This window comes from Andrographis paniculata, unplaced genomic scaffold, assembly GCF_009805555.1.
Source record: "Andrographis paniculata isolate CXL003 unplaced genomic scaffold, ASM980555v1 Contig87END, whole genome shotgun sequence".
Classification (NCBI taxonomy): Eukaryota; Viridiplantae; Streptophyta; class Magnoliopsida; order Lamiales; family Acanthaceae; genus Andrographis; species Andrographis paniculata.
The window spans coordinates 1,483,116-1,494,551 of record NW_026137625.1 but is presented as its reverse complement, the minus strand read 5'-3'; the positions used below and the strand labels follow the sequence as shown (position 1 = coordinate 1,494,551).

General features: G+C 28.5%; 2 protein-coding genes across 2 annotated transcripts; one reads left to right on the top strand and one right to left on the bottom strand.

Annotated features, from left to right (window-relative positions):
• The first annotated feature begins 3,230 nt into the window (after positions 1-3,230).
• Positions 3,231-7,934, top strand: LOC127242768 (uncharacterized). Its single transcript, XM_051262457.1, has 8 exons — positions 3,231-3,446; positions 3,569-3,637; positions 4,584-4,650; positions 4,854-4,954; positions 5,794-5,838; positions 5,944-6,243; positions 6,329-6,431; positions 7,802-7,934. The coding sequence occupies exons 1-8, from the start codon at positions 3,303-3,305 to the stop codon at positions 7,882-7,884; spliced, it is 912 nt and encodes a 303-aa protein (XP_051118414.1). The 5' UTR covers positions 3,231-3,302; the 3' UTR covers positions 7,885-7,934.
• A 1,594-nt stretch (positions 7,935-9,528) lies between these two features.
• Positions 9,529-10,272, bottom strand: LOC127242671 (protein RALF-like 32). Its single transcript, XM_051262309.1, has one exon. It carries the CDS (start codon positions 10,259-10,261, stop codon positions 9,767-9,769), a length of 495 nt encoding a protein of 164 aa, XP_051118266.1. The 5' UTR covers positions 10,262-10,272; the 3' UTR covers positions 9,529-9,766.
• Positions 10,273-11,436: the final 1,164 nt, after the last annotated feature.

The following is an 11,436-nucleotide window of genomic DNA, read 5'->3' as shown; positions in this document are numbered from 1 at the left end:
CTGGCGCAAGCGGTAAGAACGTCGCTTGCCAAGCCAGAGCACCGTCACTTTACTTTCAACACTTAGCTTTTCTGAGTCAAAAACATCGTTTTAAAAGGCCAAAAATATTAATAATCTCAATCAAACGAACTCTGGATCATGTCAAACGAAACAAATCAATAAAATATGTCATAAATTAGATATTGTGATGATTTTCACATAAAATTCAAGTAATACACTGCTTTGTCAAGCGAAAGAGTTTCACATAAAAATTCAAGTAATACACTGCTTTGTCAAGCGAAAAAATATGTTGTTATTTGGAGTTATCAGTTAAACAGTATGTTTCCGCCCTTCCATTCAATGGTTATGATCCAGAAACTTCTTTTGTTTCTTCCAGGGTTTTAACCCCCATCATCCGTCCATATTGTACCTAGAGCCGTCAAAATGGATTTAGCCCGTCAGGTTGGCCCGCCCCGCCTCAGTTTTAAGGAGGGTTGGCTTGTAATTTTTTAAGTTCGTTAAAACGCAGACCTAAATGAGCCAACCCACGTGGGCCGTGGATTGAGAGTGGGTTAGCCCGTAGTAGGACGGGTTAGTCCGCGGACCAAATAAATATAATAATTAGTACTCATCCGTCTCAACTAAATGTATTTTTCACTATTCTTTACTGTCACATTAAAGAATTATAATAAAAGTAATCAAATATTAATATCATAATATATTTTAATTTTATATAAATTACAAATATACCATTATAAATACAATTAATTTATAAATAACGTACAAAGAGTAAAAAATATCAAAATTGAGTGGGTTTTAATGTTATCTAAAAGGCGAGTTGGATTGAATGCAGGACTCTTGATGGCTAACGGTGTTCCTTGTGTGATAATTTCAATGATACAATGGTACGTTGATGATGAATTCTTTGATTGCACCTCATTTTTTTTTACGTTTGATTAACAATTTGGTATCCGCTCCTCATGTTATAAACTTTGATTTTCTATGCTGTCACGTGATCATAAGTATGCAAATAACTATAATTAATTATTTAATTAGTATGTTTTGTATTGTATAATTTGTATACATAGGACGTAGGTCAAAGAATGACGGGCAATCAGACAAACAAATGAGCTCAGTCATACAGTGGAGAATGAGATGCAAGAATAATAAAAAAATTCTACAATAATAAAAGCAAGAAAAAGTACAAAGAATTTGCAGCAGATTGATAAATCAATGAATAAATAAATAAATAAAAAATTCCAGATATTTAAACTTGAATAGTACATACTTTGAATTATAAGAAGAATAGGGCTAAAAATTGAATCTTCTGTTACCTCTGGCCCATATAAAGAAGATCACTCGTCTTTTCCTCGTTATATTTAACATTAAAAATATTTTTATATTTGTATAATATAATATTTGTATTATAAGAGACTAATAAAAATACTTTTGTATTTTTTCTTAAATTTGCATTATATATTGAGATAATAATTAATATTAAAAAATCAACGCGCAAAAAATCTACGATACTTTTCTGATGGGATCAAAGTAGTATAAAAAATTATTTATAAAAATTTGAGTAGACTCCTTATTTTATATAGAGATCCAAAGAATATGTAAATAAATTATAATTTTAAAAAATAAATTAAAATGGTAGTGACAAGTTAGAATTTTAACTTTGACTTTGTTAGACATCTTAATAATTATACTTGAAATTTTAAAAATTATTTATAACAATATGAGTAGATATCATTAGTATTATACAAAGACATCATTTTTGTAATATATATATATATTTAATCGATAAAATCTAACGATTTTCAATATGTAAAATACTAAAAATTCATCGTATAAAATAGTTTAATTTACTTAAATAGTTTTCATATTTAAAAATTATATATTTAATAAAAATAACTAATTTTAACAATCTAATAAAATTTATACTAGTTTCCAAATATAAGCGGTTCACAAATATATCATTCAATGTGTCATATGATTTTAAAATTATACTTCCTCCGTCCCGTGAAATTAGTCTACTTTTTTTGGGCACGTAGTTAAAAAAATATTGAGTTATCTAATTAATTAGTTTGATTAGTTGATATAATAAAGTTTATTTTAAATATTTTTTATTTGATAAAAATTTTTTTAATAGTTTAAATATTTTTTATTTTAATTTTAAAATATTGAATTTTTTATTTACTGAAATTATTTTAAAATAATAATAATAATTGTATATATTGTAAATCAATACATGCAATTAGATAAAAAAAAATATAATTTAAATAATTTAAATGTAATTAATACAATAAAAATGTAATAATAGAAATTTTATATAAAAAATATATAAAATTTTTCGAAATTAATTTATTAGAAACAGTTCGGTATGACACATCAAATTTAATGGCACATTATATACGATATCAAAATTTTTGATATGATATTTTACTGTACTAATGTTGTATAAATATTTTGGTACAGCGAATTTACGAATAAAAAAATATTGAATTATGGAAATAACATACATATTCATACAAAAAAAATATTGAAAAAAATTTAAATTTTCGGTACGGTATATTTTATTTTGTATAATAATGATATACATTATATATTTAGTATATATAGATAATAAAAAAAAAATCGATATTTATGTATATACCGAATATTTGATACAATATCGATATCTTTTTAATAAATTAAAAAATTTGGTACGGTGTACAATATAGTTCGATATTTTCGATATACTTTTTCAAACCATGTCTAATTGAATTGTATATACAATATTAGAATATAATATTTTACATTGAAATAAAATTAAAAAAATAATTTTATAATTTTGTATAATAAATAAGTTTTCTTATTATTTTTTTGCATAAAGAAAAAAAATTGAAATCAAATTTCATTTTTAAATAATTTTTCGACAATAAATTTTAAAATTAAATATTAATTTTTTATATTATATTAAAAATTAATTTAAAAAAAATTTAAAATTAAATAAATACTTATTTATATTATATTAAATATTTATTTTATTTTTATTATTCAAAATTTTAATTCAAACAAAGAGTAAAATTAAATATATTAATAAGTTAATAGAATATAATTAAATTTTTTAATTATAAGTATTAATTATTAATTATTAGTATAATAAAAAAGTAAATTGATGGGACGGCTTAAAAAAAGAAAAGTGGAGTATTTTAATAAATATATATATTTTTAAAAAATGATGAATAATGTAAAATCTCACCAAATCTTCTTCAAACAAACACAGCCGAAGTAACGTGACAAACAATTTGAGAAATTGAACCCTGAAGCAGGCAGCAACAATGGCGTCCCAACAGTGCGATAAGCAAAGGGAAGAAATCTTTCGACTCTTTGATGAAAAACCTGGTTCTGGATTGGGCTTTCTTGGCTTCCCTGAACCATCCCTCCCGCCTCCACCGCCATGCCTTGAAGTTCTTCCATCCGAGGTAACTCTGCCTGCTCCGCTCTTTCAGTAATGAACGCCGTTAAATAAAAAAAACTTATTTTCGGTTCTTATTTGCTTAAAATCTAGACAGAAGTAAATTGTTTGCTTTTAATGTGAGTATAGGTTTCCCCAAATATAAGGAATAATAATACTGTCGAAACTGTCGATGTTGGCGGACTTACACTTCTCAAGGTACGTAGAAGCACTGATCGATGTATTTATTTATTTTTTCCCAAATTTGTGTATTTCTCAGTTTTTATGTTTACAATTGTATCTGTAAAGTCTCAGAATTAGAATTATTGATTTGTCACGCCCACACTTCTTCCACCAGAGGATTTAGGGTTTAGGGTTTAGGATAATTGTGTAAATGTTGTATTTGTAGAATTGTTGTGAATGTGGTAAGAGTCGTGGAGAAAGTTACATATGCATACATGTTCTTGGATGTCGGGGAATCTTAGGGCAAGTTTGGATTGAATCATTCGTGTAAATTGAATTTGGATTTAAAGTGAATTGAATTTGAAATGGGAAATTCTAGATACATTGTTTGAATCATGTTAGATTTGTTTTAAGCATTTGAAATTGGTATAGCTCAAATCTTTCGACGCAAAATGGCTGTTAGAGATTTCTAAAGTTACTATTGACAAAATTGGTGGTCGATTTGCACAAGTGAGGATGTGATGAGGCTCTTATATGCATGCACAAAAACATTATTCAATCATTGGAATGATAAGAGTATTACTCCAAGGATTCAAGCGTTCCTATATTGCTCGACTGATTTCCTTAATAATCCTTGTACACAGTTTGAGTTTCGAGGCTTTTTAGCTAAAGCTGTAGGGGACAGTTAAAGGCGTTGAGTATCTCATGGGAGGACTTGGGAGGGAAATGCCTGAGTATTCTGGGCGACTGTTATTTGCTTGGTTGTTTCTTTGTATTCTTTTGCGGATTTTATGTGGGTATTGCTTTCAAGGCGGACCTAGATTGACCTTATGTGTGTGTGTGCGTATTTTCATTCCTTATCTGCTCTTTATGTTTATTTTGTTCACGGTTTGACTAGTTGGTAGCAGGGAATAATTTAACGGTAATACTGAATGGATATTGTGATTATAATCTATTATTGAACCAAATGATTGTTATGTAGGGGAGGGCGAGCACTCAGGAGGTATTTTCTTTGGCCAATTCAGATTTGGTACCGGGAAAATATGAAGGTTTGTATACATTCAGTTTTTATCGATCGCTGTTCAGTCACCAACATGGTTTAAGCAATATGTAACGATTTGTGTTCGTGCATGAATGTGTGTTTAGTACTGTTCTTGTTTGCTTTTAAGCATATGCATATACTTGTTTTTAATTGTAATCAAGTCTATTCTATCAACACATGTGGTTTTGGGTGTTTTCGTATTTAGAACAGGAGGATTGAAACTGTGGGAAGGGTCGCTAGATTTAATCACATCACTTAAATCTGAGTTGCAACATGGGAAGCTATCATTTGATGGAAAGCGAGTTCTAGAGGTAAGAACTTATGCGATAATCAATTTGGGATTGACATCTCAATATAAAAAAAAAAAAGGACTTTGAATGCCACTGTCTCGGTTTTTTGCTTGTGGTAATTAATTTATTTTTATGCTCTATACTAACAATGTAACATTTGTAGAAGTTCAATTTCTTATCGATCTGCAATTTTTTGTACTCATATCTGAATTTTTTAATTATTAGAGAGATGTAACTCAAACAAATAAAACAAAACAAAATGATCTATGCTCGAAAGCTTGAAGATATTGACCACGATGTTCAGAATTTTGTAAGTTACCATTGAAAAATACATTGAAAATAAATAGAGTAGAGATTAGGAAAATGGTCTATGGGACGTACTAAATGCCTTTTTTCTTGACAAAGTGAATCCAATAGGAAGCTATTCACCACCTTTTATAGATATATCTATTAAGTCGGGGCTTATGGTATTTAGGAATCCAGAAAATGGAGTAAAGAGTCATTATCTAGGATTATAACTACTATAATTGTTTATTGGTTTGAATTTTGGATTTAGGTTTTTGAATAGTAAAATTTTGAATTGAAATCGTTGTTTAATGTGATATAAATAGGTGTTATGTGATATTTTTTCTTTTGGTGCCTTTGAAGTGAAAATACCAATTTGATGTGATATTTTTTTAGGAGAAAATTATTGAATAGTAAAAAGATAAGGAAAGAAATCACAAAAGAACACACCCATAGACTTTTATTTTCTTTATTATTTTGCTGGATATCTTCATCGGACATGCTGCTTTGGGTACTACTATTACGAAGATATTCATCTCTTTTGTCATTTTTGCTCGTGTCCTTTCGTATTTCAGCTTGGATGTGGTCATGGACTTCCTGGTATATTTGCTTGCCTAAAGGTAAATTAAAGCACCGTCATAATCTTATTATTGATTTTGCAATAATCTCACTTGGCATGATGCCATGATTATACAATTTTACTATTGTACTTATGGGTGCTGTAGGGTGCAGTGGCTGTGCATTTCCAAGATTTCAACGTAGAAGTTCTTCGGTGCCTAACAATTCCCAATGTTCTTGCCAATGTTCAAAGGAAACCTGTGGAGGGTGGTCAGATCAACACCAACACCCGTTTTTTTGCTGGTGACTGGAATGAAGTGCATAGTGTTATCACAAGTGGATCAAAAACCGAAAATGACGATAGAAATCCTGAGTCCAATCAGATCGATGGATATGACATCATTCTTATGGCAGAGACCGTTTACTCCATGTCTGCTTTGCCTAACTTATATAATCTTATAATGAAGGTTTGGTTTAGTTTTTTTATTTAATTTTTCCGTTGTGCCTGGCAATTTCTTTCACTTGGAAATTCTTTCGCTTCTTTGTAATCAGTGCCTGAGAAATCCTAAAGGAGCTGTGTATATGGCGGCAAAGAAGTATTATTTTGGGGTGGGAGGCGGATCGAGGCGATTTCTGTCACTGGTTGAAAAGGATGGTATGTTCTATATTGACTGCACTCTCATTATCTTATAAAATGTCTGTCCTTGGTTAATAAGGGAAAAAAAAAACAGGTTCACATTCTTTGCTCCTATGTTTTTGTGCATATTTTCTGTGCTGTTAATTTTTGTCGCCTGAAACAATTTGCGAGAGTAACTCTAATCCCCAAGAAGGAAGTCACTTACGCCTTGCTTGTAATGTTAATTGTATGAAATAATAAGCCTCTGTTTACTTATGTTTTCACACTTTTTTATCATCAGTTTTCTTTTAAAAAAATATTACAACAAATATCTATTTATATGACGGAAAACACCTATTTTCTATTCAATTTCTTACTGTTCTCAAACCAACTCAAAATTCTAAAACACTTTCAAAACACGTGGTAGGTTTGGATTTATATATATGTCTGTGTATAATGTTATATAATGATCGATCAATGTTATTGAATATGTGGATTCTCATTACTTATATGCGTATTCGACTGTGTGGTTATATTTGTGTGGTTTATATGCATATGTATTTGTATGTTCTTTGTGAAGGTGCTTTATATAGATATAAAAGGAGTTAAAATGTCATTTAAACATACTAATATTCGGATACAATTGGATCAATTCTGGGTTGACAATGAAATCATATATCAATAGAACTTAGGGTAAATTATATAACACTTTCTTGTGTTTTAGTAAAAATGCATAAAACACCCCGTGTTTTATTTATTGCGTGAAACCCCCTTGTGTTAATATAAAGTTTGCATGAAACACCCTCTTGTCCATATTTGGTTCTAATTAAACCTAAATGATGCAAATCTTTTTAATAAGTTTTGAATAAAATAAATAATAAATAATTGATTAAATCATTTATTTTTATAGTTTTTATAAAAATCAGATAACAATTTGTCTCCCAAAAATTATAAAATGAAGGATTAGTCAATTATTTATTTGTTTATTTATTTTATTCAAAAAAATTATTTAAAATATTTTATATTTTTTATTTGTATAAAATTTGTATAATTTAGATTTTTATTTAGAACCAAACACCAGCTTTGGATAAGGAGGATGTTTCATGCAAACTTTATATTAACACGAGAGGGTTTCACGCAATAAATAAAACACGAGGTGTTTTATGCATTTTTACTAAAACACAAGGGGTGCTATATAATTTACCCTAGAACTTATAACAATGTCAGAATGTCTTCACAATTTTGAGGTTTGCCTACAGGTTCGTGGCCTATTTATTATGTCGTATTTGCATTGCACAAGTCCTTATAGTCTCCTTTGTATAGTTCTAAGGCATCGAACTTTCCTTTTTATGTTGTGTAAAATATATATATATATATATATCTTTGATACTAACATGGAGCTTCTCTAGGCATTCTTGCCTATTCCCTCGTTGCAGAAGTTGCCGATGGTTCATCCAATGTTCGAGAGGTTTGGAAGCTTCATTTCAAATGATACTCTTGAATCAAGTCTTGAAGGGCTTTGAGTCTATTATGTGTCCCGAGGTAATACATCGTGGCCTTGTTATTTATGGTTCGCCCTCGATCGGATTGATCTCAACAAAAAGATTATTTATGTTTTGAGTTTGGAGCTCATGTTTTGTTTGATTTATTTTCGACAAATCTTTATTGCCGATTTTATTTTATTCAATTTGGTTATATCATTCTTACCAGAAAAGATTGTAGCAGGAGCTTAGATTCAACTGCAGATGACAAAGATTCAAATGTACGAAGTTAATTGACAGCAAAGACATTTAAATTTACTACTAAGAAGAGAACAAAGGGGGTTCTGTTTTTTTCTTATATTTGTTTGTGTGTAGATCCTAATGTTCTTGTGGTTGAGGTGAAATGCTTATGGAATATGATATTTTATATCAGAAATGAGCATCTTTGGAAAAAAAAACTGCAATATTTTATGGTAAATTTGGAAAAAAAAAAAAAAAAAAAAAAAAAAAAAAAAAAAAACCAAAAAAACCAAAAAAACCGATTCCAAAGAAGTAGGCTAATAAAAAATTATATGGAATGTGTGTTTGTTTGGGAGTTTAGATTTTGGGTTGAGATTTGAATAGTAAAATTTTTTAATTGGAATAGTTTGTATAATGAAATATAAATAAGTATTAATGTGATGTTTTGATATTAAAATTAATTTTAGTATAATATAAAAAATGAAAAAATAACTATTTGATTGGCTGATTTTGGGGCAAAAAATTTACAGGAATAGTATAAATTCACCAAAAAAATTATCCAAATCCGTGTGTTTATATCATTTGTTTTTCTGTTTTTTTTTTTATTACACCTTAATTCTAATTTATTAGTAATTTTTTAATTTTAATAAGATTAATTAATTATCTTATTTTTCATGAATAATTATTTATATTATAATACTCCATTCGTCCAATTGAAATGTTATCATTTTTCATTTGTTTCCGTCAAGGTTATCATTTTCTAATTCATTTTTAATTTAGTAATTGTACTATCCTAATAAATACCTTTTCAATGGTACATGTATTTGTTGTCATTACTTTTATATTATATAATACTCGTTATAATACTAATATTAAAAAATTTATGTGCAAAAAGTAAACAACATCCTTGCACGTGGACGAGTGAGTATAATTATTTTTAATATATTTTTAATTATTTACTAATTATTATTTTTTTCAATTTCTGTGTTTGATGGGGGGATTATTAATTTTAAAAAATAAAATAAAATTACATCAAATCATTTTCCTCTGCATGGAGCCTAAATTGTTTTTCCAAGAATTCCTGCTTGATTATTATCTACATTTTACCACAAATAGATTTTACATTATTTTTAAATATATTCTACTATCAAATCAAGATTAAAGCCGTGAGTTCAACCAATCAATGTTTTCTTGATCGAATATGTCACGTAAAACTCTGCCCCAAAAAAATTAAGAAAGATTTAAGGTTTTTATTTTCATAACACATTTTTATTCATCTGACACTATTTATTTTTTAAAACTTATCACATCAAACACATTTTTTGTCTCACAAATCATCAAATATTAAATACTAACTTTTTATGTTTTCCAAATTTTCAAAAACCTCCAAAAACCTCTATCTAACAAACAAAATCTAAAGTATCAAAAATAAATACACTATATATATATATATTGACAAATTTATAAAGCTATATTACATATGATATGGATATAAAACCAAACCATTACATCAAAACAAGACATTCATAATTCCCATCCAAATCAAGAAACACACGCACAAACAAACAAACACTTGTGTGTGTGCATATATATATATATATATGTTATGAATTTATGATGATAGAATTATAATTGAGATGATGAATGAATGATCTATGCATCAGACCTGCAACGATAGTATTTCTGGCAACCTCTGTTGTAGGGGCGCGAGGGCTGCGGCAGGCATCCGCTGCCTCTCGAGTAGGGTTCGCCTGCGCCTCCGCCGTTGCAGACGGGCTGGTCCCTTTTCAGGGCCCCCGGCGATATGTATCTCCTCTTCTCCTCCTCCATAAATCTGCGGCTCGTCTCCGATTCCATGCTCATCTCTTCCGACTCCAAGTCCAAGTCCAAGTCTTGGCTGCATTCTGCGATCGAGGATCCACCACGGCGGCACGGCGACATCGAATACAGATCTACAGATGCTGATGATGGCTGGTGAGCTTGTCGATTTGATGATGTATCATTAATGGCAGCTGCTGTAGTGATCAAATGACTTAAGATTAGGGATAGGGAAATTGTAATGGATGATGACTTGAGATCCATTCTTGATTTTTCTTCTATCTGTCTATCTATGTGGTGTCTATGATCTTTTTTTTTTTGTGGTAACATTCTTTAGGAATTTGTTATAATAATAATAATAATCCCTCCGTCCCGAAACTAAGTATTTATTTGTTTTTTGCACATAGTTTTAAAAATATTAGTATTATATTGGGATATAGTAGGAATAAAATAAAAATGACTAAAATAACCTTATTAGTATGTGTGATATAACGTAATGACATTTGTGTAATATATTGTAAGTTGTAAGAGTATTTGTAATGTTAGGTAGATAGTACAGTTACTTAAAAAAAAGAAATGGATACTTTGTTATGGGACGGACTAAAATGGAAAAATAGATATTTTGTTATGGGATAGAGGAACGAGTAATAATAATTTGTTGTTGCATGCTTTGCTTTTTTGGAGATGGTGGAGAAGCCACTCACTAAGCCATTAGAGGCACTTCACCTAACCTACTATCTTTTGTGTATTTTTATTTTTATTTTTTCATTTAAACAATTCCTTGAATTTGATCTTGTGTGGAAGAATAATATATGTTCAAATATTTACACACAAGTTATAACAAAATTAGATAATAATTATTACTCCCGTCCCGGCTGTCATCTTTATTGTAGGTACGCGAATTTAGGATTACAGAGTATAATTATTAAATAATTAAAAATTGTATTATGGAAAATAACTATTGTAATAATAAAAATAATTTTATATTAAGATTAAAATAACTAATTAGTATAATTAAAATTAAAAATAAAAATTTTAAAATGAGATCAAAGTGTATAATTATTTTTCAAATGACATAATAAATGAAACATACGAAAATAAAAAAGTGTACCGGAAAGTATTATTTTTTTGTATTTTATAGTAAAGAAAATGATAATTTTTTGCTTAAAAAAAGAAAATATTTTTTTCAAAAAAAATAAACGTAGATTTAAACAACTGATGAAATATATTTTATAGTCAAAAGTGGGACTTACATAATATATTTTTTTTTTTTGTTAAAAAATATATATTAAAAAAAAAAGAACAAAAAAGACTATAGGAACCACATACCATCCATCATGGGTGCTTGTTATGTGGGCGGCGAATGCTGAACTTGATTTAGAATTGTGTTGTTAACAGATCAGCATGTTTGAATACAAAATTAATTTTTAATATAATATAAAATAAAAAATAAGTGTTTGATTTAATATTTTTTAAGAAACAAAATTGATTTTTAATATAATATA

Bases quoted from the DNA above. Each gene is read 5' to 3' on its own strand.
- LOC127242671 (XM_051262309.1), bottom strand. From the start codon at position 10,261: ATGTTACCACAAAAAAAAAAAGATCATAGACACCACATAGATAGACAG.
- LOC127242768 (XM_051262457.1), top strand. From the start codon at position 3,303: ATGGCGTCCCAACAGTGCGATAAGCAAAGGGAAGAAATCTTTCGACTC. The intron at 3,447-3,568 runs GTAACTCTGCCT...ATGTGAGTATAG, and splicing joins TTGAAGTTCTTCCATCCGAG to GTTTCCCCAAATATAAGGAA. The intron at 4,955-5,793 runs GTAAGAACTTAT...TTCGTATTTCAG, and splicing joins ATGGAAAGCGAGTTCTAGAG to CTTGGATGTGGTCATGGACT.